General features: G+C 42.4%; 1 protein-coding gene and 1 long non-coding RNA gene across 2 annotated transcripts in view; one reads left to right on the forward strand and one right to left on the reverse strand.

The window, feature by feature from the left end:
* LOC115205253 (uncharacterized) overlaps positions 1-27,996 on the reverse strand; it is a 70,804-nt gene that overhangs the window by 14,912 nt on the left and 27,896 nt on the right. The gene's annotated exons all lie outside the window — the stretch shown is intronic.
* On the forward strand, positions 20,484-25,595 carry LOC115205251 (transmembrane protein 121-like). The gene is made up of 2 exons (XM_029771025.1): positions 20,484-21,211; positions 24,061-25,595. The coding sequence occupies exon 2, from the start codon at positions 24,063-24,065 to the stop codon at positions 25,125-25,127; it is 1,065 nt and encodes a 354-aa protein (XP_029626885.1). The 5' UTR covers positions 20,484-21,211; positions 24,061-24,062; the 3' UTR covers positions 25,128-25,595.

Genomic DNA, 27,996 nt, shown 5'->3' on the forward strand with positions numbered 1-27,996 from the left:
CTTTGCCTTGATGACCGTTTTTCACACTCAACATTCTCTCAACCAGCTCCATGAGGTAGTCACCTGGAATGCATTTCAATTAACCGGTGTGCCTTGTTAAAAGTTAAATAATGGAATTTCTTTCCTTCTTAATGCGTTTGAGCCAATCAGTTGTGTTGTGACAAGGTAGGGGTGGTATACAGAAGATAGCCCTATTTGGTAAAAGACCAAGTCCATATTATGGCAAGAACAACTCAAATAAGCAAAGCGAAATGACAGTCCATCATTACTTTAAGACATGAAGTTTCATGAACTTTGAACGTTTCTTCAAGTGCAGTCACAAAAACCATCACGCGCTATGATGAAACTGGCTCTCATGAGGACCACCACAGGAAAGGAAGACCCAGAGTTACCTCTGCTGCAGAGGATAAGTTCATTAGAGTTACCAGCATCAGCTATTGCAGCCCAAATAAATGCTTCACATAGTTCAAGTAACAGACATCTCTACATCAACTGTTCAGAGGAGACTGCGTGAATCAGGCCTTCATGGTCAAATTGCTGCAAAGAAACCACTAAAGGACACCAATTAGAAGAGAGACTTGTTTAGGTAAAGAAACACAAGCAATGGACATTAGATCATGGAAATCTGTCCTTTAATCGGGAGTCCAAATTTGAGATTTTTAGTTCCAGTCGCCGTGTTGGAACCTAAAAGCAGCCAACAAGTGCTCAGCATATGTGGGAACTCCTTCAAGACCATTGTGAAAGCATTCCAGGTGAAGCTGGTTGAGAGAATGCCAAGAGTGTGCAAATCTGTCATCAAGGAAAAGGGTGGCTACTTTGAAGAATCTAAAATATATTTTTATTTGTTGAACACTTTTTGGGTTACTACATGATTCCATATGTGTTATTTCATAGTTGAGGTCTTCACTATTATTTGACAATGTAGAAAATAGTAAAAATAAAGAAAAACCCTTGAATGAGTAGGTGTGTCCAAACCTTTGGCAGGTACTGTATATATCAACGAATTGCCGAGGGCACTAGAACAGTCTGCAGCACCCGGCCTCACCGTACTAGAATCAGAAGTGTGGTGGCTAATTTCTGTATTACCAAATGAGGAGAGTTAAACTTCACACACCAGTCAGAGTTATACTTAAACTACATCTTTAATAATAAGAGCTTTGCAAAAGCACTTGACTTTCAATGATGCGCTATCTCTAATGAACCATTGAAAGTGTCAACACAAAAGTACAAAGAGCTTTTATAGCCAAGATACACCCCTCTCAACGTACATGACGAACCACAGATACATAGAATGGGTCACAAGGTTACGTTTTGTATGAAAGATATCTATAAAACATAGAAGAGAGCAACTGCTGTGTCAACAGTTTTCATTGTATAGACCAGTGTTTGGTCCTCCTACTCCAAACTGGAACCGTCTCTCCCTGGTACGGTATAGAACAGAACCATTAGCTCATGTTATCTGGAATGCTCTTTAGGCTTTATTACCCAAAGACATCGTAAATCTCCTCTGTCAGTGCTATCTCATAGAGGCCCATCCTCAGTAAGACACACACACATATGTAGACAATGTTCCATTCGGTCCTCTTCCCTTTCTGATATTCTGCATAGCACCAGGGACATATGAAAGACAAGCCTGACCTCTCCCCTCTCTGGACCCCAAGTGACTGAGCCCTAGCTAAGGGAAGAAGTCAGGCTTCCAACACCAGAGTCCAAAGGGATACATTCTGATTCATCCACCACAGAACTTTTTGCTGATGATCTGGTGCTTCTGTCCCCAACCAAGGAAGGCCTACAGCACCACCTAGATCTTCTGCACAGATTCTGTCAGACCTGGGCCCTGACAGTGAATCTCAGTAAGAAACAAATAATGGTGTTCCAAAAAAGGTCCCGTTGCCAGGACCACAAATTCCATCTAGAGCACACAAAAAATGATATATACCTCAGCCTAAACATCAGCGCCACAGGTAACCTCGACAAAGCTGTGAACGATCTGAGAGACATGGCAAGGGCCTTCTACGCCATAAAAATGAACACAAAATTCGACACACCAATTAGGATCTGGCAAAAAAAATTATTGAATGAGTTATAGAACCCATTGCCCTTTATGGTTGTGAGGTCTGGGGTCTGCTCACCAACTAAGAATTCTCAAAATGGGACAAACACCAAATTGAGAGACTGCATGCAGAATTCTGTAAAAATACAACGTAAAACACCAAATAATGCATGCAGCGCAGAATTAGGCCGATACCTGCTAATTATCAAAATCCAGAAAAGAGCTGTTAAATCTACAACCACCTAAAAGGAAGCTATTCCCAAACCTCCATAAAAGCCATCACCTACAGAGAAATAAACCTGGAGAAGAGCCCCCTAAGGAAGCTGGTCCTGGGCCTCTGTTCACAACCACAGACAGACCCCACAGAGCCCCAGGACAGCAACACAATTAGACCCAACCAAATCTTGAGAAAACAAAAAGATAATTACTTGACACATTGGAAAGCATTAGCCAAAAAAACAAAGCAAACTAGAATGCTATTTGGCCCTAAACAGAGAGTACACAGTGGCAGAATACTTGACCACTGTGACTGACCCAAAATTAAGGAAATCTTCGACTATGTAAAGACTCAGTGAGCATAGCCTTGCTATTGAGAAAGGCCGCCGAAGGCAGACCTGGGTCTCAAGATTAGACTGCTTTGTGCACACTGCTCACAAAATGAGGTGGAAACTAAGCTGCACTTCCTAACCTCCTGCCAGATGTATGACCACAGAGACACATACAGTTGAAGTCGGAAGTTTACATACACTTAAGGTTGAAGTCATTAAAACTCGTTTTTCAACCACTCCACAAATTTCTTGTTAACAAACTATAGTTTTGACAAGTCGGTTAGGACATCTACTTTGTGCATGACACAAGTAATTTTTCCAACAATTGTTTACAGACAGATTATTTAACTTATAATTCACTGTATCACAATTCCAGTTTACATACACTAAGTTGACTGTGCCTTTAAACAGCTTCAAAAATTCCAGAAAATGATGTCATGGCTTTAGAAGCTTCTGATAGTCTAATTGACATAATTTGAGTCAATTGGATGTGTACTTGTGGATGTATTTCAAGGCCTAGCTTCAAACTCAGTGCCTCTTTGCTTGACATCATGGGAAAATCAAAAGAAATCAGCCAAGACCTCAGAAAAAAATGGTAAACCTCCACAAGTCTGGTTCATCCTTGGGAGCAATTTCCAAACGCCTGAAGGTACCACGTTCATCTGTACAAACAATAGTACGCAAGTATAAACACCATGGGACCATGCAGCCATCATACCGCTCAGGAAGGAGACGCGTTCTGTCTCCTAGAGATAAACCTACTGTGGTGCGAAAAGTACAAATCAATCCCAGAACAACAGCAAAGGACCTTGTGAAGATGCTGGAGGAAACAGGTACAAAAGTATCTATATCCACAGTAAAACGAGTCCTATATCGACATAACTTGAAGGGCCGCTCAGCAAGGAAGAAGCCACTGCTCCAAAACCGCCATAAAAAGCCAGACTACGGTTTGCAACTGCACATAGGGACAAAGATCGTACTTTTTGGAGAAATGTCCTCTGGTCTGATGAAACAAAAATAGAACTGTTAGGCCATAAAGACCATCGTTATGTTTGAAGGAAAAAGGGGGAGGCTTGCAAGCCAAAGAACACCATCCCAACCGTGAAGCACGGGGGTGGCAGCATCATGTTGTGGGGGTGCTTTGCTGCAGGAGGGACTGGTGCACTTCACAATAGACATCAGTCTGGAAGTTAAAGCTTGGTCGCAATTGGGTCTTCCAAATGGACAAATGACCCCAAGCATACTTCCAAGTTGTGGCAAAATGGCTTAAGGACAACAAAGTCAAGGTATTGGAGTGTCCATCACAAAGCCCTGACCTCAATCCTATAGAACATTTGAGGGCAGAACTTAAAAAGCGCGTGTGAGCAAGGAGGCCTACAAACCTGACTCAGTTACACCAGCTCTGTCAGGAGGAATGTCCAAAATTCACCCAACTTATTGTGGGAAGCTTGTGGAAGGCTACCTGAAACGTTTGACCCAAGTCAACAATTTAAAGGCAATGCTACCAAATACTAATTGAGTGTATGTAAACTTCTGACCCACTGGGAATGTGATGAAATAAATAAAAGCTGAAATAAATAAATCATTCTCTCTGTTATTCTGACATTTTACATTCTTAAAATAAAGTGGCGATCCTAACTGACCTAGGACAGGGAATATTTACTAGGATTAAATGTCAGGAATTGTGAAAAACTGAGTTTAAATGTATTTGGCTAAGGTGTATGTAAACTTCCAACTTAAACTGTCCCTCAGATTACACAGGCCCACAAAGAATTTGAAAACAAATCCAATTTTGATAAACTCCCATATCTATTGGGTGAAATACCACAGTATGCCATCAAAGCAGCAAGATTTGTGACTTGTTGCCACAAGAAAAAGGGCAACCAGTGAAGAACAAACACCATTGTAAATACAACCTATATGTATGTTTTGTACTTTAACTATTTGCACATCATTACAACACTATATAGACAATGACATTTGAAATGTCTATTCTTTTGGAACGTGTGTAATTTTTACTGTTCGTTTTTATTTTTTTATTATCCATTTCACTTGCTTTGCCAATGTAAACATGTTTGCCATGCCAATAAAGCCCCTTGAACTGAATTTTGAGAGAGCGAGAGCACGAGATGCAGAGAGATAGTGGGAGACGTAGAGCAGTGAACAGACAATGATATGCCAGACAGTGAACATGGGCACAAAGAAAAAAACACAACCTATATCAGGCAAACAGACAAGTCACCATCGTTTTAATTAAAACATTACCTGAGGATACCACTCATTGGGGCGTTTGAAGATGACAGGGTGAGTCTCCTTGTCACCCCGGCCCTTTTTAATTGCCTAATTGAAGTCATTATTTGGATTGAGCCGTGTTGGTAATTGTAATTGTAAATGAGACTCTTTAAACTGGCAGTGGAGGCTGGCATGCCATGAAAGCAAGGTTAACTTGGCTCCCTGACTTCCCATGACATTTAGAGCAGAGAGAGTGAGAGCGAGCGACGCTGAGCATTTGCACCCTGGCCAAATAGCCAACCCTGCTCCACGCTCCCTCTCCATCTGAACATTCAAATCATCCCACAGTCCGAGATGAGCGGCCGGCTTTCTCTCTCTCCTCCTGTACCATGACTGATTAGACTCCAGAGTGCAAAATGGCACCCAAGGCGAGCCTACACATTGTCGAGTGAAGGGGATATTTAACTCCCTCATCTTCAAAGAGTTTCTCTGAGATCCTGTCTGTGCATCAGGATTAAGTACTAATCTTTGGCGATATTTTAGCTGTCAGACGCCACAGCGACAGTAGTGAGTAATTGCTCCAATTTATTTCCAGATCCGAGGGTTATTATATATAATAATTAAGAGCGCAATTAGGCATATGCAATTAAAATCTTGGAAGTGTCCGTCTGACTTGACCCTTACACCATATTCTCTCCACTGTGCTTGTCACTCCTCATGTTAATGTGATTGGCCTTTCAGCTTCACTAACTCTTTTTAACAAGATATAGCGAGCACTGACATGAGCGAGAGAGAGAGAGAAAGGGTAACTGTGAATGTGTATTGAGAGAGAATGAAAGAAGAGAGAAAAAGAAGAGGGAGAGATAGCCGGGAGGTAGAGTTGAGTGTTCAGCGTGAACCGTGATCATCAGGATTAATATTTGAACAAGGGAAGGTTCATTTTGACCAAGGTGAACAAGGAGAGAAAACAGAAGTACAGAGAGGCACCACAGGAGATCCTCATGAATGTGTGCTCACGCAAACACACATTTAAGTCTGACAAGAATATCAGATGGAGATAGAAAACATGTGTTCCCATATTCTTTCAGAAACAAAACGTTGACATGAAAAGATATTGAGGAGGAAGGCTCTGCGGGGTGTGTGTTCCGTCTCCCCTCTCTCTTTGTATGGTCACAGGTGCCTTTATTTGTTAGGGGGTAGATCAGCTTTAATATTGCAGATAGATTGTGGGTTCTGTCAATGTAATTGCTGCATCATTTCCAATCCCCCATATATATTTCTTTCAAATATAATTAGACATTTTCCCCTAACACTACCACCCTTCCCCTAATTGGAGTAAAATAATGGACAACAATACTTAGGCTTCTACTTCCAGCTTATACACACACATGTTACAGACAATATATTTTACATGAGTTATCTTTTAATTTTTTTCATTTTTAGTCCCACACATCAGCTACCCTCAATCCTTCCCATCCATCACTGCAAACATCCAGTTTTGATAATTGCCATATATTTTTCAACTGTGTTGTAATTTTTCACAAAAGTTCTGAACTTTTCAATTCTCATTGTTTCTACAGATTGTAATTTAAAGAAACATTTTTACAAAAAATATTATTACATTATTGATTGATTGACTAATGCTTTTCAAGAGTTAGCTCCAGGTAAATGTTGCAATTCTTCAGCCATTCCTGAACCTGCGACCAAAAGCAAGCAACTCATGGGCAGTAGCAAAACAAGTGATCAAATGATTTGGTCTCCTCGCAGCAAAATCTGCAAAGCTGGGATGGTTGTCCCCCCATATACTGTAGCATGAAAAAGTATGTGAACCCTTTGGAATTACCTGGATTTATCCATAAATAGCCCATCCAACCAACTACCTACCTCATCCCATATTTGTTTTTGTTTTTCTGCTCTTTTACACACCAGTATTTCTACTTGCAGATCTTCATCTGCACATCTATCACTCCAGTGTTAATTGATAAGTTGTAATTACTTTGCCACCATGGCCTATATATCGCCTTATCTCCCTTATCTTACCTCATTTGCACTCACTGTATATAGACTTTTTGTTTTCTTTTTTTCTCCTGTATTATTGACTGTATGTTTTGTTTATTTCATGTGTAACTCTGTGTTGTTGTATGTGTCGAATTGCTATGCGTTATCTTGGCTAGCTCGCAAATGAGAACTTGTTCTCAACTAGCCTACCTGGTTAAATAAAGGTGAAATAAAAATGAATAAAAAACTTCATTTGCACACAGTGTATATAGATTTTTATATTGTGTTATTGACTGTAAGTTTGTTTAATCCATGTGTAACTCTGTTCTTTTTGTCGCATTGCTTTGCTTTATCTTGACCAGGTCGCAGTTGTAAATGAGAACTTGTTCTCAACTGGCCTACCTGGTTAAATAAAGGTGAAATATTTTTCTACATTATTTTTATTAATTGGTCATAAAATTTGATCTGATCTTCATCTAAGACACAACAAAAGACAACACAGTCTGCTTAAACTAATAACAAATAATTATACGTTTTCATGTCTTTATTGAACACCATGTAAACATTGACAGTTTAGGGTGGGAAAAGTATGTGAACCTTTGGATTTAATAACTGGTTGACCCCTTTAGCAGAAATAACCTCAACCAAACGTTTTCGGTAGTTGCGGATCAGACCTGCACAACGGCCAGGAGGAATTTTTGACCATTCATCTTTACAAAGCTGTTTCAGTTCAGCAATATTCTTAGGAGGTCTGGTGTGAACCGCTCTCGAAGTCGTGCCACAGCATTTTAAAAATCGGGTTGAGGTCAGGACTCCTGAAGGCGTATTTTCTTCTGTTGAAGCCATTCTGTTGTTGATTTACTTCTGTGTTTTGGGTCGTTGTCCTGTTGCATCCCCCAACTTCTGTTGAGCTTCAATTGGCAGACAGATAGCCTTACATTCTCCTGCAAAATGTTTTGATAAACTTGGGAATTCATTTTTCCATCAATGATAGCAAGCTGTCCAGGCTCTGAGGCAGCAAAGCAGCCCCAAACCATGATGCTCCCTCCACCATACTTTACAGATGGGATGAGGTTGATGTGCTGTGTCTTTTTTTCTCCACACAGTGTTGTGTGTTTCTACCAAACAACTCAACTGTAGTTTCATCTGTCCACAGAATATATTGCCAGAAGCACTGTGGAACATCCAGGTGCTCTTTTGCAAACTTCAGACGTGCAGCAATGTTTTTTTGGACAGCAGTTGCTTCGTCTGTGGTGTCCTCCCATGAACACCATTCTTGTTAAGTGTTTTACGTATCGTAGCCTCGTCAACAGAGATGTTAGCATGTTCCAGAGATTTCTGTAAGTTTTTAGTTGACACTCTAGGATTCTTCTTAACCTCATTGAGCATTCTGCACTGTGCTCTTGCAGTCATCTTTGCAGGACGCCCACTCCCAGGGAGAGTAGCAACAGTGCTGAACTTTCTCCACTTATAGACAATTTGTCTTACTGTGGACTGATGAACATCAAGGCTTTTAGAGATACTTTTGTAACCCTTTCCAGCTTTATGCAAGTCAACAATTCTTAATATTAGGTCTTCTGAGATCTCTTTTGTTCGAGGCATGGTTTACATCAGGCAATGCTTCTTGTGAATAGCAAATTCAAATTGAGAGTTTTTTTTATAGCGCAGGGCAGCTCTAACCATCTCCAATCTCTTCTCATTGATTGGACTCCAGGTTAGCTGACTCCTGACTCCAATTAGCTTTTGGAGAAGTCATTAGCCTGGGTGTTCACATACTTTTTCCAACCTACACTGTGAATGTTTAAATTATGTATTCAATATAGACAAGAAAAATACAATAATTTGTGTGTTATTAGTTTAAGCACACTGTGTGTCTATTGTTGTGACTAAGATGAAGATCAGATCAAATGTTATGACTAATTTATGCAGAAATCCAGGTAATTCCAAAAGGTTCACATACTTTCTCTTGCCACTGTACATAACATTCAATTGGTTGCAAGAATTTTGTATAATAATTTAAACTGAAAAACTAAGTTTTGAATTTCACCGTCGTTTTGTGTATCAGTTAATAAACTACAGTTGAAGTCGGAAGTTTACATACACTTAGTTTGGAGTCATTAAAACTCATTTTTCAACCACTCCCCAAATTTGTTGTTAACAAATGATACTTTTGGCAAGTCAGTTAGGACATCTACTTTGTGCATGACACAAGTAATTTTTCCAACAATTGTTTACAGACAGATTATTTCACTGTATCACAATTCCAGTGGGTCAGAAGTTCACAAAACAGAGATGCTTGTTCTAGGTCCCAAGAAACAAAGAGATCTTCTGTTGAATCTGACAATTATCTTGATGGTTGTACAGTCATCTCAAATAAAACTGTGAAGAACCTCGGCGTTACTCTGGACCCTGATCTCTCTTTTGACGAACATATCAAGACTGTTTCAAGGACATCTTTTTTCCATCTACTTAACGTTGCAAAAATCTGAAACTTTCTGTCCAAAAATGATGCAGAAAAATGTATCCATGCTTTTGTCACTTCTAGGTTAGACTACTGCAATGCTCTACTTTCCGGCTACCTGGATAAAGCACTAAATAAACTTCAGTTAGTGCTAAACACGGCTGCTAGAATCTTGACTTGAACCCAAAAATGTGATCAATATTACTCCAGTGCTAGCCTCTCTACACTGGCTTCCTGTTAAGGCTGGGGCTGATTTCAAGGTTTTACTGCTAACCTACAAAGTATTACATGGGCTTGCTCCTACCTATCTTTCCGATTTGGTCCTTCCGTACATACCTACACGTACACTAAGGTCACAAGACGCAGGCCTCCTTACTGTCCTTAGAATTTCTAAGCAAAAAGCTGGAGGCAGGGATTTCTCCTATACAGCTCCATTTTCATGGAATGGTCTGCCAACCCATGTGAGAGACGCCGACTCCGTCTCGACCTTTGTCTTTATTGAAGACTCATCTCTTCTGTAGGTTCTATGATAGAGTGTAGTATGGCCCAGGAGTGTGAAGGTGAACGGAAAGGCACTGGAGCAACGAACCACCCTTGCCATCTCTGCCTGGCCGGTTCCCCTCTCTCCACTGGGATTCTCTGCCTCTAACCCTATTTCAGGGACTGAGTCACTGGCTTACTGGTGCTCTTCTATGCCGTCCCTAGGAGGGGTGCGTCACTTGAGTGGGTTGAGTCACTGACGTGGTCTTCCTGTCCGGGTTGGCGCACAGCCTTGGGTTGTGCCGTGGCGGAGATCTTTGTGGGCTATACTCAGCCTTGTCTCAGGATGGTAAGTTGGTGGTTGAAGATATCCCTCTAGTGGTGTGGGGGCTGTGCTTTGGCAAAGTGGGTGGGGTTATATACTGCCTGTTTGGCCCTGTCCGGGGGTATCGTCGGATGGGGCCACAGTGTCTCCTGTGGCCCCTCCTGTCTCAGCCTCCAGTGTGTTGGGGGGCTAGGGTCAGTCTGTTATATCTGGAGTATTTCTGCTGTCTTATGCGGTGTCCTGTGTGAATTTAAGTATGCTCTCTCTAATTCTCTCTCGCTTTCTCTTGGAGGACCTGAGCCCTAGAACCATGCCTCAGGACTACCTGATCTGATGACTCCTTGCTGCTGCTCCAGTTTCAACTGTTCTGCCTACGGCTATGGAACCCTGACCTGTTCACCAGACGTGCTACCTGTCCCAGACCTGCTGTTTTCAACTCTCTAGAGACAGCAGGAGCGGTAGAGATACTCTGAATGATCGGCTATGAAAAGCCAACTGACATTTACTCCTGAGGTGCTGACCTGTTGCACCCTCGATAACCACTGTGATTATTATTATTATTATTATTATTATTATTAGACCCTGCTGGTCATCTATGAACATTTTAACATCTTGGCCATGTTCTGTTATAATCTCCACCAGCACAGCCAGAAGAGGACTGGCCACCCTTCATAGCCTGGTTCCTCTCTCGGTTTCTTCCTAGGTTCTGGCCTTTCTAGGGAGTTTTTCCTAGCCACCATGCTTCTACACCTGCATTGCTTGCTGTTTGGGGTTTAGGTTTGGTTTCTGTACAGCACTTTGTGACATCAGCTGATGTAAGAAGGGCTTTATAAATACATTTGATTGAATTTGATTGATTTACATACATTAAGTTGACTGTGCTTTTTAACAGCTTGGAAAATTCCAGAAAATGATGTCATGGCTTTAGAAACTTCTGATAGGCTAATTGACACTATTTGAGTCAATTGGAGGTGTACCTGTGGAAGTATTTCAAGGCCTACCTTCAAACTCAGTGTCTCTTTGCTTGACATCATGGGAAAATCAAATGAAATCAGCCAAGACCTCAGAATTTTCTTTTTAGACCTCCACAAGTCTGGTTCATCCATGGGAGCAATTTCCAAACGACTGAAGGTACCACGTTCATCTGTACAAACAATAGTACACAAGTATAAACACCATGGACCACGCAGCCGTCATACCACTCAGGAAGGAGACGCGTTCTGTCTCATAGAGATGAACGTACTTTGGTGTGAAAAGTGCAAATCAATCCCAGAACAACAGCAAAGGACCGCGTGAAGATGCTGGAGAGAACAGGTACAAAAGTATCTATATCCACACTAAAACGAGTCCTATATCGACATAACCTGAAAGGCCACTCAGCAAGGAAGAAGCCACTGCTCCAAAACCGACATAAAAAAGCCAGACTACGGTTTGCAACTGCACATGGGGAGAAAGAGCATACTTTTTTGAGAAATGTCCTCTGGTCTGATGAAACAAAAATAGAACTGTTAGGCCATAATGACCATCGTTATGTTTGGAGGAAAAAAGGGGGATGCTTGAAAGCCAAAGAACACCATCCCAACCGTGAAGTACGGGGGTGGCAACATCATGTTGTGGGGGTGCTTTGCTGCAGGAGGGACTGGTGCACTTCACAAAATAGATGGCATCATGAGGGAGGAAAATGATATGGATATATTGAAGCAATATCTCAAGACATCAGTCAGGAAGTTAAAACTTGGTCGCAAATGGGTCTTCCAAATGGACAATGACCCCAAGCATACTTCCAAAGTTGTGGCAAAATGGCTTAAGGACAACAAAGTCAAGGTATTGGAGTGGCCATCAAAGCCCTGACCTCAATCCTATAGAAAATTTGAGGGCAAAACTGAAAAAGAGTGTGCGATTAAGGAGGCCTACAAACCTGACTCAGTTACACCAGCTCTGTCAGGAGGAATGGGCCAAAATTCACCCAACTTATTGTGGGAAGCTTGTGGAAGGCTACCCAAAACATTTGACCCAAGTTAAACAATTTAAAAGACAATGCTACCAAATACTAATTGAGTGTATGTAAACTTCTGACCCACTGGGAATGTGATGAAAGAAATAGAAGCAGAAACAAATCACTCTCTACTATTATTCTGACATTTCACATTCTTAAAATAAAGAGTTGATCCTAACTGACCTAGGACAGGGAATTTTTACTAGGATTACATGTCAGGAATTGTGAAAAACTGAGATTAAATGTATTTGGCTAAGGTGTATGTAAACTTCCGACTTCAACTGTATGTGCTGTAGAATTGGCACATTGAAAATCTCTTCCCAACTATTTTTGTAACCTGTATGGTGCAGCTGCCAATTTTTGGGTCCTTAAATTAAACCGGTATACTTGTTTTATTTATCATAATTTTTCTTTAACCAATTTTGGTATTTAATGTAGGTCCAACATAAGTTCCTTAATTTTCCCCCTTCCACTTGCCTTTTCCATTTTCCCAGTAATGCTGCAATCACTTGGTTGTAATTTTTTATAGAGCAGACATTTCCATATAGTTTTGTTAGCTGCATGTGTGACAACTCCCCCCGTCCTATTTATGATAGATGGTGCCTACAGAGATAGTTTCCTAAGAACGCGAAGAGAGGAGACCATGCTTGAGACCCAATCACTGGACACTTTAATAAATGGATCACCAGTCACTTTAAACAATGCCACTTTAATAATGTTTACATGTCTTACATTACATGTATATACTGTATTTTATACCATGTACTGCACCTTGCCTATGCCGCTTGGCCCTCGTTCATCCATATACTTATATGTACATATTCTCATTCACCCCTTTAGATTTGTGTGTATTAGGTAGTTGTTGGGGAATTGTTAGATTACTTGTTAGATATTACGGCACTGTTGGAACTAGAAGCGCAAGCATTTCGCTACACTCGCATTAACATCTGCTAACCATGTGTATGTGACCAATACAATTTGATGATATCATTAACAAACGGTTGCCGTTTTTATTTTTCTCAAAAAATATAAAAAATGTTTTATCAAGTAGTATATTTGTGTTTAACCATAATATTTGTTCTGTCTTTTCTGGTGGATTAATCTGAAATTGCAACAAGCTTTCTATGGCTTGTTTTAAAAATGGGGATATTTTGGAAATTAGTGACTCATTTCAGCAAACTAGGGATTTGAACGTAAACAATTTTTTTTAATCAAAAAGCATTTTTGGGTGCAGAAATACCTTATGGAACATGAATTTTCATGTGCCTTAATAACAAACTTGTATGCCATCTGTAAATTCAAATAAAATTGTGAAATTGCGAGTCTAGTTGCTTTAGGCACGGAAAGACAGGAGCCTTCCCGCTAGCCATGATTGGCTGAGATAAATGGATGGGCTGGATATGCTGAGATGAGTTCGGATTGGTCTGCCATGTAGCACGCTTCAGTCTATAACATGAGCTGCTCAGTATGAGTAGGTAATCCTTTCTAACGCAGCTTTTTTGATAGATATCACGAAGAACTGCAAAAGTGTTGCTCTCCACTTTCTGGAGGACAGAGTTTTGAAAATCAGCGGAATTCCCAATGGAAGCAAAGTATGATAGCTAACAGATGGAGAAAATTCTGGTGTTTGACTGCAAATATGCGGAGGGAGTCGAAAAGAGAACAGTCTGTTACAGAAGTCACAGAAGGCTATTGTATAAAACATCTGTCTCCAGATTACATCTTCAAACTAAGGGAAACCATTGCATCCGCGACAGAGAGGGAGAAGAGTTTATCCATGTATAAGGGTAAGAGAGTTTAGCTAGTTACATAAGATATATGTTTCTAATTTTGTCAGAAAGTTGTTTTCATTGGAAGTTAAAGCGTACTGTTAGCTAGCTAGCTAGCATTGTGTATAATAGTATTTGTATCTCAGAGCCAGTTGCATTGCTAGTTGGTTAGCTTGAGCTACCTGTAGATTCATGCAGGGTATTAAAGTTATGAGTTGGGATTATGGAAGGTTGGACAATTGAATGAGTCAAAATTAACCCTAGGCTGAAAAATGGCAAAAGAACATTAGCTAAGCTGGAACACTAGCACGAGGCCATAGCAAATGAATGGAATCAAACGTTCGCAAAGCCTGTTTTGACTGGAGTGACGCTTAGAATTCCATTTTGCCTAAATGGCACAAAAAAAATGCATCCCTTTCTGTTTACCACTACCATTTGTTCTTAGGACAAAACTGAAAAATAACTTGTGTAGAAAGTAAAACATCCGCACCTCAATTATGCCAAGTGTGCTTATGTCTGCATAACGAGGATGTAGGGGAAAAAAGTCCAGAAATAGTCAGAAGTTGACTAGCGTTTGATGACAACGGAATACACTGCCCAGCCTTACATAATTAGAAAGAGGAGATTCTCATGATTAAAAATGGTGTCCGACTAAATTACACATTGCGAGATATTTGGTGAAATAGACATACATACACTACCGTTCAAGTTTATGGTCACTTAGAAATGTCCTTGTATTTGAAAGAAAATGACATTTTTTGTCCATTAAAATAACATCAAATTGGTCAGAAATACAGTGTAGACATCGTTAATGTTGTAAATGACTATTGTGGTTGGAAACGGCTGATTTTATATGGAATATCTACATAAGCATACAGAGGCCCATTATCAGCAACCATCACTCCTGTGTTCCAACGGCACGTTGTATTACCTAATCCAAGTTTATCATTTTAAAAAGGCTAATGTATCATTAGAAAACCCTTTTTCAATTTTGTTAGCATGGCTGAAAACTGTTGTCCTAATTAAAGAAGCAATAAAAAAAAAGTCCTTCATTGGACTAGTTGAGTATCTGGAGCATCAGCATTTATGGGTTCGATTACCGGCTCAAAATGGTCAGAAACAAAGACCTTTCTTTGAAACTCGTCAGTCTAAACTTATTCTGAGAAATGAATAGCCAAGAAAGTAAAGATCTCGTACAACGCTGTGTACTACACTACACAGTTGGCGTTAAAAATACACCAGCTATGCTATTTTGGACCACCAGGCTGCTGATATCATGCAGCCTGTAGTTTTTGTGTTTATATTTTTTCATAACAACAATGACAAGTTTGACGACAATAGAATGTTCATGATGTCACTGCAACAACTGTCTACAGACATGTCGATAGACGTAGTATAAACCAGCTTTTAATCTTCAAATCTTTGGTTGTTTAATACACTACTGTACTCACTCTGTTTAGCACATGGCCTCACATGTGAATCCTTACAGAGATGGGTGGGGCTAAGGCTTAAGAGGGTGTGAACGATGCTGAACGTGTACAAAACGCTGTGAAGTACTTGTAGTTAACGGTATCGGTAATGTTAGTTCATCATATCTGAGATGTAGCTCCGCCCACTGGTGAAGTGGAGCAGAGCATGCTGGGCGATCTCTAGCGCAGAGAAGAAGATAAGTTAGAGAGAAGTCAAGTGAGAGAAAGCTCCAGCCACCCGTGTTTTCCCACCAGTTAGTTGCATTGTGTTAGCCAAGGTCAGTGTGCGTCCTTATTACATATCTTTCAGGTGTTTATGTCTCTGCGACAATGTCATATTTATGGTTACACTAATTAGTAGATTCTACTGAGAGCTAGCTATTGTGATCTGGCTAGCTCTGTTATGGTGGTTAGAGCATTGGGCCAGTAACTGAAAGGTTGCTGGATCGAAACCCGAGCTGACAAGGTAAAAATCTCTCATTCTGCCCCTGAGCAAGGCAGTTAACCCACTGTTCCCCGGGCCCCGAAGACGTGGATGTCAATTATGGCAGCCCCTCAGACCTCTCTGATTCAGAGGGGTTGGGTTAAATGCGGAAGACACATTTCAGTTGAAGGCATTCAGTTGTACAAATAACTAGGTATCCCCCTTTCCCCCCATATAATTTTGGACATTTAACCCTGTATTTGTATAGGATAATGTCCCCAAGTGCGTTGTTTATATGCCCTGTAATTGTATACGTGTAGGGTAAATCATTATATGGGTATAACATTGCATTTCACTGTTTAGAGGTATTCAAGTTCATTGTAGCCCTGTACTGAAGATGGTGCTATGCTTTGTAGTACAAGTGCGGCAGCACCCTTTTGATCTCAGATTAGTACACTTAGAGTCACGTTTTATTGCGCTGTATGTTATTGCCATGCAAATTGCTTATAAGAGATTGTATTCTGTCATTCACCATCTTTATTTCTCTCTTCACACACACACACACACACACACACACACACACACACACACACACACACACACACACACACACACACACACACACACACACACACACACACACACACACACACACACACACACACACACACAGGTTGAAGCAAGTTGCCAGACCACTAAGTACCTTAGCAGATCCATACTATATACACTGTGCGGTGCTGTTCCGTGCATCTTCAGCGTTATTACACCCCCTCAACTGGAATCCTACCGGTCTGTCATGTGCCTTTACCAGCACATGGGAGCGAACACAAAGTAAAACCTAACCTAAAGAATATACAGTCCACCAAGTCCTCACTTACAGAATGGGTGTAGACAAAGAAGAGCTCTCCAGTAGGTGTACCAAAACATTCAAGAGCCAAAAGCGGGGTTACAAGTTAAAAAAGTAATTCAAAGCAGAATTACTTCCCCATTTTTCCGCAATTGTAGTGTATGATATACAATTTTCTAGCTCCGAGTCTATTCATTTATCCAATATAAAAAACACAATTTCAAATTTTGCTACATAATATCAAATCAAGCCGGTCGGTCACATTTCATTTTCAAATAACTTAAAGTGAAAGGTTGTAATCGGAATAAAGGGAAAAAGGCCATTTTTGAATGAGTTTGGAATTAACTTTTGTATGACTGAAGCCTTTAGTGAGAGGTTCAATACTTTCATATTTAATCATTTCAGCCCTCCGAATTCATATTAATTATATAAATAACCCTGTTTAATATTGTCTGGCTTGCTGTTCCAAATAAAGTGGAATATGTTTTGCTCATATAATAAATTTTTTTAAAAAACAAGTCGATAGGTGTGGGCAGGGCCATAAGTAAAAATAGGTAAACTGGGATATGACTAAATAAAAAAAAATCAGGTTGATTTTTCCATAAAAAAACAGGCATTTACCTTTCCATGGTAGCAAGAGCTTATCTATTTTTGCCAACTTTCTGATTAAATGTAGTGTGAGTGTATTTCGGGATATGAATACAGAGTATGACCACTTCGCCGTCAGACCATTTTATTGGTAAACTACACAGTAATGTAAAAGTTGTATTTTTTAGCGATCCAAAAAAGAATATGGTACACTTATCATAATTTGGTTGTAACCCAGAGGTTAGACAAATTATCTAGATCCTTTATGAGCTTGTGCAGGGATACAAGTTGTGGATATAAAAGAAAACATGAATCATCCACGTACATTGACGCCTTTGATTTTAAGCCCTGGATTCCAGACCCTTATTATTGTTGGAGCTCATTTTAATATCTATTTGTTATGTCGATGGCCCTAACAAATAGATATGCCGATAGTGGACAACATCGTTTCACTCCTCGACAGTTGAAGACTTTCTGAGAAGTATTCATTATTTACCACACAACTTTAACCCATTGTATAAATGAAAATAGTCCAGGCATTTATATATAAATTCTAGTCATACTTTATCGAATGCCTTTTTCAAAGTCCGCTATGAATACCAGGCCTGGTTTCTCAGATTTTTCATAGTGTTCTATTGTTTCTAATACTTGTCTTCTATTATCTCTTACGTATCTTCCATGTAAAAAACCTGTCTGATTAGGATGAATAATATCCGACAATAACTTTTTAATTCTATGAATTTTGCAATTTTTTTTGCATCACATCATTGAAGTGTAAGGGGCCTCCAGTTCACAGGTGTCTCAGAAGCATGTGTGCGTGAGAGAGCGACAGCAAGAAAAAGAGAATGTGTGTAAGCAAGTGTGGCAGACATGCAGGTAGAGGACACAGACATAGGAGGGGGCCTTGGGGCAGGATTAATTGCCCCTGGCACACAGGAAGGACAGGGGATAAATTGCCCTGGCAGGCAGTGTGGTGGTTGGGTGGGATAGGGAGAAGGGAGGAGTTACAGAGGGGTGTGAGCCGTGCGGTGGGGGCGGGGGGGTGCGGCCGGGGTTAATTAAACTCCGGTGAAACACTCTCATTCGTTATCTTGTTCATTTCATCTGCTGCCATGTTGCCGTTTTATCACTCATCCCTATCAGGACGTCATTCGGCTGATTGGGTTGACCCGTCTTACCCCTGCAAGGCACGCCTGTCTGCCACAGAATAGCAGGTCAGCTCAGGTCCTCTGAGCCCACAGTCAACTCTCACATATTATACTGAAATAAGTGTACTTCAAGCACATTTTCCAAATGACCAGGATGATGACAACGGACAGTGCCGGCCAAACTCCCAAAAAAACTCCTTTCCATAACAAGCGAAACGGGTGAGGAACAACCAGCAGCACAGCTCTGCTCCAAGGGTGTATACTGGCTCCATCTGCTCTAGAAGAGTGTACACAGCAGAGAACCTGCCCAATCAGATCAGCAAGCAGTGCAGGAAAACAAGTGATTACACCATATCAAAGAAAACATGGTATTTTCGACTCCATTAAGTTCCCCTCACAGTGTCGACAGTGTTGTGCTTCATGATTAATCACGTGTAGAGGCAGCAGCAGCTGAATGGCCTACTGGAGGCATCAACCAGACACCTCAGGAACTCTGGAGGAGCTAGTGGGAGAGCTAGGAACTGTATCACAGTGGTATTGATTTGGTAGTGTTGCATTGGAGTGCAGTAATAGTAGTGTAGTAGTAGTCGTAGCAACAACAGAGTGGTAGTGTGGTATTATGGTTGTGAAGGGTTCTGTCATTTCATTTCAAATCAAATTTTATTAGTCACACGCGCCGAATAAAACAGGTGTAGACCTTACAGTGAAATGCTTACTTATGAGACCCAAACCAGCAGTGCAGTTTAAAAAAAATACAGATAAGAATAAGAGATAAAAGTAACAAGTAATTAAAGAGCAGCAGTAAAAAAAAAATAACATACAGGGGGGTGCCGGTACAGAGTCAATGTGCGGGGGCACCGGTTAGTTGAGGTAGTATGTACATGTAGGTAGAGTTATTAAAGTGACTTTCTCATTTGTGCAATTTAGAAAGCATTCCAATTGCCACATTAAACTAAATTATTCAGTGTGGTAGGTAAAGCAGTGCATGAATAGCAGCAGAGGGTAGAGCTCTGATACATGTGACGGAAAGGAGACTGGTGAGAGCAGATGGTGGAGAGGAGATTGCTATTCTATTCTGGCTCTGTGGTGGTTGGCCTCTGCCACTGGTGGACATCAGCTTGGAACCAATCAGTCCTTATCATTCTTGGACGGTCTCTTACCCCACGTCCTTCCAAACTTCCTACCCACTCATGTTTAGGAGGGAAAGCGATGACTGTGCAGTGCTGTGGACAGTCTGCCTTCCCTTTCTCCCTCCCTCTGTCCCCCTCTCTCTCCCGTTATGTCTGCTCCCCCTTTTCATGCTGAAAGAGAGCCAGTGCAGACTGACCTTCAACCACACCCACAGGGAACCAAAGGAAAAAAAGGCAGAAGAGAGACAGAGAGAATGAAACTGGAAGGCATGAGAAGGGAGAGAAAGAGGAGGGCTGAGAGAAAAACAAACAAATTGAACCAAGGGAATGGAAAACCTCTGGAAGCCAGTGGAGCGAGAAGCTGATTGTGACAAGAATGATGACTCTCCTTCCCCTTTCTCACACACAGAGACGAGATAATAAAAAAAGGGAGATGGTTAAATGAGAGAGCCTTTGAGTTTAGATGTAACGCTAAGAAGGTGGAGATTGATATGCATATGCATCCACTTAACGGAACACACAATGACAAGGTGAAGCAATGCATGCTCCTTGACTATCAAAATAATGTCAAACATCAAAACCCCGCGCATTCCTAAACCCTTTAGGCCATAAGGCAGCCGGCTGGGACTGTTAAATCTACAGTACAACAAGAAACAGGATGGTTTTGTTGTGGAACTAAAGACGGTAAGAAACAGAAGGGGTCTAATTAAAGTAGTAACATCTGTGCTTTGAGATGTGTCCATAGGCTACAGGCATCTCTCGCTCTACTTGGCGCCGTATATCTGAGTGCATTCCGTATATATTTCATTGAGGGCGGCACTGGAAGGGCAATAAAGGCTGTAACCTACTTCCATGTAACACCAATCCATTACGCTAGTTTTCATCAAAGTGGCATAATGATGATTACCATAACCGATGGACATAACTGTGGGCAGCTACATTTATGCAGCGGTGCCCTCGGTGTGTTATGATTTCACTTAAGGACCAATGGAATGGTCTGATTTTTTTATTTTTTTTTTACTCCGCCCACACGGGGCACCGGGCGATGCAAAACGAACTCACCCAGTGAGAGAGGACGAGGCGGGGAGCCGAGAGTATGTAACCTGCCTACAAATTAACACCGCAATCATAAACTCTAGCGGCGAGTTTCCTCATGTTTCTCTCTCGTGTCCTCGAGGTTTGCCTTACTGTCGATACTTATCTGGCCGTCTATTCCTGATCATCTTTCCGAGTCAAGCAGCCGTCTACTTCTGAGCTACTTCGACAGCTCACAGAAGACCGAGCCCGGCGAACAAGCCCGCACAGCTCCTTCCCGAATAACTGGATCTTCGGCTGCCAGACCGGAGAGCCAAGGTGTCAAATTCAATGCGAACATACCAAGAGATGGAGAACTCTGCGCCCACGATGACAGTGGGATAACTGTGCAAAATGACACGATTATCTGATGACCGAAAAAGCGGCTTGACGTTTTAAATCTTACAAACTCGAAGATGGACAATTACTTTCCCCCTATTTTATCAGTACGATAAGATCGTCATAGCAGAGTGGGAGTTTATTCAAATATTCCGACAGACACACAGCATTATAGGACTAACACAAAGCAACCGATGTGAAGACTAATTTAGGAGTCACAGATTATACATTTTGGCCTTTAATGTTTATCCAGGGACCGTTCGAGTTCGACTAATAGGCGACGTGGATCTCAACCAAGCCAAGAGGAGCAGCGAAGAACGCATGCTTTGGGTAACTAGCTATCCATCACTTTGAAAGAGTTGAATTATGTATGCACGTATGAATAAAGTGTGATTATGTAACAGGTGGTGCACCATTAAAATGTACCATAAATAAATGAGTGACTAGGTGTTAAGTGTGTGGCTCCAACATAAATGGTAGATACAATCGGCCATAGAGAGGGCATTTAAAACAGATTTCTGTTGAAATTATCATTTTTTTTGGGGGGGGGGGGAATCAATTTGAGGTACAAGCTCCAATACCTATCCAACCCCTACACATGTAATAGCTGTTCCCATAGGCTACAAATGCCTCGAGACTTCAGATGTTACTGCTGGACGGCAACTCGGTCACCTGGATGAGACACGATTTGCCAATACTATTCCATTAGTTGGACGTTTTTTTCCCCTCCAGGGTTTACCTCCATAAATGAATTTAGTTTAATTGAAGACAAATCCCTTTTTCTCTCTCTCACACACATAGCCCTATATACCCTTTCCTTGTACAACTTAGCCCAGTCTAGCCATCTCCCCTCCTGCTGGGTAAGATTACATTGGATTTAGATTGTATTAAGACAAATATCCAAGGGATGTTTTTATATGAATTATAAGTCTAGAGCAATTAATCTTCCTCTTACCTGCCTCCCAGCGCACCTGGCAGACCACCAATATTAGAGAGGCAAACAGACGAGGTGTGTGTGTCTCCGTGTGTGTAAGGGAGCTCATTTGAAAGCCATAACAGATTACCTGGGTGATTGGCGAAAACACTTATTTCTTCACAATGCACACGTCACGCATAACAAACAAGAAGGAAGTCTTTTTGTCCTTGTACACCTTCGGCTGAAAAATCACAAACAAAATGTTTACCTGTCCACCTTTACAGGCCCGTTCCTTACACTTGCAGTGGGATCCCCTGAATCAGCCTGTCAGTTACAGTACGCCTTTCTAATGACGGGGATGATGAATTTGGTCATTATGGATGAGCAGAGTGGACATACGGCAGTCATCTGGGCCGCTCACTCAGAACAAAATCAATGTGCGTTGACAAGCCGTCACAACACAAACACAGGCTGACAGAGGAACGCCAAGGTTCCAGGGTACAATTTAAGACGCATATAGAATTGCCAACAGGCGTGTTGGGAATGAGAAAGGCAAACACACACTGTCTGGGTTGGCAGACTACCTTTCTCCTTCCACTGACTGCAGTTGGGGGAGGGGGGGTTTGTTCAGATAAAACACCATTTTCAATTCCAATATTCTCACAGTCAACGGATTGGTACACTAGAATCCATTCAATTCCAGCACTGATAATCAGGTCGCAGTGAAACAAAAAAAGCCCTGTATGATAATCAGATATTAGTGAAGCTGACATTTGTGCCCCTCCTCTTCGTTTCCTCACCATGCCCCTAGGAGGATTAGTCAGTTAGTCTAGGTCTTTTCCTCACCCATCCATTTTTCACTCCTCTGTTCCAGATATTAAAGTGTTTAATTTCTTCTGATCCCTGGTGATGAATACATTTAAATCTATTCATACACAGAGCAGGCGTAAGATGCCGTGTCTTTTTTAGCTGCCTGCGTCAACATCTTTCTGTCTGCAGCTTCCTCTTCATCACTTTTGGCTTTCATCTCATCTCCCCTCCAACTCTCTCCAAGCAGAGTTAATTTATGAACTATTACCATCATGCAGTAATACTTTATTAGGCATGTAGACAGCCAAGAGCATATCTCTTACTTTCAATCCCCTCTCCCAAGCCTCTCCTGCCGACCCTTTGACAGTCCCTCTCGCTCAGTGGATGACAGGGCTCAGATGAGTGGTGCATTGAAAAGATTGATGCCTGTCGTCAGTCAGAAGCAGACATAAACACACGTTATTAGCTCTGTTCATTTGTTCCCTTATGGCCGCGGAGCCCACAATCGTTTTGCTCGATCACACACTCAAATGTTGCCATTATGGGATATCTGAGGTGGTAATGATTTCATATTAAAATGCCAGATCTCACGGAGGGGTTGACACCCTCGGCCGTGCTAGTCAGATGGCCGACACCCCTCAGCTCTCCTGGCTCCTCAATACGATAAGGAAAGGCATGTTTGATTTCACCGTAAAGTCTGATAATTTCACACTCCCAATCAACACTGGGGTTTTATACTGTTCACTGCTGAAATATGGCACAAAATTAGCCAATTAGAATGGATTACAGACACACACACACACACACACGTGTGTTCATGAACACACAAGCAATTACCGTCAAAAACATCTCAGAACAAATATTAATAAGAGACGTTATTAATATTCGGCCCAAATGAGAAGGCAATTTTCTGCCAATTTAAGACTGCGGCAGGCAGCAACAATGAGAATCAAACAGGCCGAGTAAACAGGAAGGGGGGAAAAAAAGATTTACTGCACTTTAACACAATTAATTAATAATGAATAAGGTAAGACCACCCAAGCAAAACACCATGGAAGGAAACCTGGGTAATACTCAAGAGTTTTAGCCAAGGTGTCCGGGAGGGGTTGAATGAAACTCATAGTTGAAGAGCTTAATTTCAATGAAAAAGCCGCAGAGGAGTGAGAACTAACACCTCTCCTCAGGATGTATGACCAGGAAGAACGATCTCTGACCCAAAGCTCACTGCTGAACTGCCAGCAAAATTATCTTTATCCATAGCAACAAGCAAAAAAGAATGACTAGCATCACTTAAGGTGACACGAGTCGTGAAGAAAGCTTTTGTCTATCATGCAAGTGAAATTCACTTTGGTAAATTAATGAGGTCAGAGTCTAGACGGGAACAAAACAGTTCCTCTATTTTGTATTATTTCCCTTCTCTCAGCTTTGTGATGTTTCTGTGTTCTTCTCCCAGGCATGGTGCCTACGCCCCAGGTGTGCGTATCAACCCTGGTCACGGTGAGCACCATGGCAGTGGTCGACCTCTACCTGCTGGAGCAGAGCATGCTGGGAGCCCGTGGCAAGGCCGGGCCCGGCGTGTGGCCGTGCACCGCTGTGTTGCTAGGTGACCTGGGCTTCCTGCTGGCTCTGCGTTTCGTGTCGGCGGGAGTGGTGTCTGAAGCGCGCTCGCCTCGCCGAGGCTTTGCCAACGCACTCTGGTTCCTCTTCCTGTCCCTGCTCCAGCTCAAACTCTTCTTTGTCTGCCAGAACTACCGGACGGAACGCCGACCGCCCGACCCCCTGGCCAGGAAGACGCTCACCTTGTTGCTGTCGGTCTGCCTGCCCTCCCTGTTCCTCATCCTGACTGGGGCTGACAACATGACGCCCCTGCGGAGGAAGCAGGAAGTGCGGGGGAGGCTGCTCTGGGTGGTGGTGGACCTGCTGGATGTTCTGGACCTGCAGGCCGGGCTGTGGGAAGCCCACACAGGGGCCACTGACCTGGGGGTGCCCCTGTGGGCCGAAGGCCTCGTGTTCTTCTATTGCTACGCCCTGCTGCTGCTGCTGCCCTGCGTGGCCCTCACAGAGTTGGGGGCCGCTGCCCTGCCGGGACAGAGGGGGCCCCGTAAGGAGGCCCTGTACCCCTGGCTTAGCCTGGTCACCATCAACGTGTTCACAATGGCCCTCAGGGGCACAGGCATGCTGTGGTACAGGGACCCCCGGGTCTCTACAGTGTTCCTGGGGAAGAACCTACTGGCCCTGGCTGTGAAGCTGAGCTCTGCCTGGGAGAGGCACAAGCAGGGTGGGAGCAGGGGGACAGGGATGGGGGCCGGGGCGGGAGTAGAGTCAAGTATGGACTCCACCCTGGCAACCCAGAGCTCAGAGCAGACAGAAGTCCAAGCCCAAGGCAAAACCACCCCCAGGCCGCCCTCTCGCGACCACACAATGTCCCGCTCCCACAGCCACGGCCACTCCGTGTCACACGTCAGTCTGGATCCCACAGAGACCTCTCTGGGCCCTTCCTTCATCTCCCATGAACTCTAGAAACTGTCCAGACTGAGACAGCTTAACAGCTGAAGCCAAGCTATCGGAACTCCCCAGTCAGGGAAGCATTTAGCACTGAAGAGTGAAGACCGTTGGCCTCACACAGACGAACAAACTAAAAACAACACGTACACCCCATGCTCTGTGAACCAGCGAAGGCAATCACATCAGTAACTCATTCAATTAGCTCACTTTGGTTAAAGGGAGGATTTATCCACCCCTGGGTCCTGGCAGCCTGTAGTATTTGGTTATCTGAGGGAGAGAGAAGGCTCAGGGCTGGGGCGGAGTGAGAGATGTACAGCGAAGAAGTGCCTCGCTTTTCAAGGAGCTACAATCCTCAGTACTGGTTCCACTCAGACATATTACCATGGTGTGAGTCAGTGTGTGTACTGTGAAAGCTCTTCCACAGCTCTCGTCAGCTACACCTCCAGGACAGCTTCTAAACTGTAATAAAGTGTTTCATACTCACAGGCTCGGACACTTTATTGGCCATGTGCGGGAGGGTATTGGCAGGCTGTCACCACAACATTGGAGAAGACAGGATCAGAGGCTGACCATTCACAGTTAGAGGGCCTCAGGGATATACTAGATGGCACTAACTTTCAAAACATCCACTGCATCAAAGCAAATGTGTCTACCCTTTACATATTCAGTGAAAACTTCAGCATTTCTTTGTTGAAGATACGGGCCGATGTTATGGATCGGGAGCTGCTGGGGTGAAGCCCGCCACACATCTGAGGCAGGCGGTGCAATGTGCGAAGAGAGAGTGACAGACAGCGGAACAGCTATCATTTATCACAATTAGACTAGCAGCACCTGCCTGATAGGCGTGCAGTGATCCTTCAGCCAGCCGTCTGGCTGCTGGTCCGGCTTCACTGTCGAAACCTTAAAGCCTGCAGATGTGCTAAAGTGTGTGTGTGTGTGTGTGTGTGTGTGTGTGCTGAGCAATTAATCATCATATATTTTTTTCAATTATTAAACAACTAATTGAGCGACATCAGTTCAATTACTTGAATTCCATGTATTTTTTTGTGTGAGCCCAACACGCTGTTTCTCAAATCATTCACGAAAGAAATCGAGTCAAGAACTATGTGGGATGCTAGGCTGAAGGGTGTTGTAGTGTTCACTAAGCAAATATTTAACTTAGTTCAGCACAGAAATGTGGTAATTAACTACACTGACCATAATCCACTGCGGCAATTTATTTCACTCGCCAAACTCAGCCCAATGCATTTCTATGGGCTTATTTTGAAGCTAAACTTGCAACCTGCCTTCCCGCCTTTGGGACAACACCACCCCTTGTTTGGGCGGCGACATGAGCATATCACCATTATATACAGATCTCTGGACGGATACAGTTTTACGCCTGCTACGTTATGTTAGATATACACAGACCGTATGAGAGAGGAATGTACACAACGAGGAGAGGGACAGAGACAGTTCAGGAAAGTATGCCTCATCTACTTTGAAGAAGTAGTAAAATGATTGTCAGACAGCTCTGTAGCATACTTAGGCAGGCTAAAATAGGATGACTAAAGACAGTCCAGTATGAGGAGAACATAACAGATGGCCTGGCTGGCTGACTGCTATTGCCTGAGCAGAGATGAGATTAAAAATGAAAGGAATTAAAAAGAATAAAGCAGTCAAATAAAACAAAAGTAATATAAACAACTGAAATATTGTATGTCATAGTAATTTCCTATTTTTCATTTTTTTGATTTCACCTTTATTTAACCAGGTAGGCAAGTTGAGAACAAGTTCTCATTTACAATTGCGACCTGGCCAAGATAAAGCAAAGCAGTTCGACACATACAACAACACAGAGTTACACATGGAGTAAAACAAACATACAGTCAATAATACAGTAGAAATCTAAGTCTATATACAATGTGAGAAAATGAGGTGAGATAAGGGAGGTAAAGGCAAAAAAGGCCATGGTGGTAAAGTAAATACAATATAGCAAGTAAAACACTGGAATGGTAGATTTGTAGAGGAAGAAAGTGCAAAGTAGAAATAGAAATAATGGGGTGCAAAGGAGCAAAATAAATAAATAAATACAATAGGGGAAGAGGTAGTTGTTTGGGCTAAATTATAGATGGGCTATGTACAGGTGCAGTGATCTATGAGCTGCTCTGACAGCTGGTGCTTAAAGCTAGTGAGGGAGATAAGTGTTTCCAGTTTCAGAGATTTTTGTAGTTCGTGCCAGTCATTGGCAGCAGAGAACTGGAAGGAGAGGCGGCCAAAGGAGGAATTGGCTTTGGGGGTGACCAGAGAGATATACCTGCTGGAGCGAGTGCTACAGGTGGGAGGTCTACCTATTGAGGTCTACCTGATCAGAGACAATAGAATATTTTCAATATTTTGAATGCTCACCATTTGGGGCTTTGGAAGTTCCATTAATAAGCTCTGAAATCATAGTAACATCATGATTTCGTAATTCATTTTTTACAACTTTTTTATTTTATTTAAATGATCGAACCAAAACCGACCTCAAAAAGCACTAATCGCTCAGCACTAGTGTGAGAGAGAGGAAGTGCTGTTTTTAGGCTAGGAAAGGGTCTATTCAATCTCCATCAGTGGTTCCTAATGCACTCCGCACCGCTTCTGCCTCCTCTAACCATTAATGCTCCTATTCACTGAAATTGGGACCCATTTGTCTAAATGCTAAGAGCTTATACACACAGCTTTATGCTTGATTTACAGGATGCGCTAAGAGACTAAACACACACACACACACACACACACAGTTACCAGTAAAGCCATTCCTCCAGGGAGTTTCTCTGTAGTTTTGAGAGAGACGGGGAAACGTCGGGGATCTGTTCAGTTCAGTAGACCGGGAGTCCGCTTCGCTCTCTCTCTCTTTCATCTC

The sequence above is a fragment of the Salmo trutta genome, chromosome 13 (assembly GCF_901001165.1).
Source record: "Salmo trutta chromosome 13, fSalTru1.1, whole genome shotgun sequence".
Lineage (NCBI taxonomy): Eukaryota > Metazoa > Chordata > Actinopteri > Salmoniformes > Salmonidae > Salmo > Salmo trutta.

What these genes read in the sequence shown, in the direction of transcription:
- LOC115205251 (XM_029771025.1), top strand. Translation starts at nt 24,063, where the DNA reads ATGGTGCCTACGCCCCAGGTGTGCGTATCAACCCTGGTCACGGTGAGC.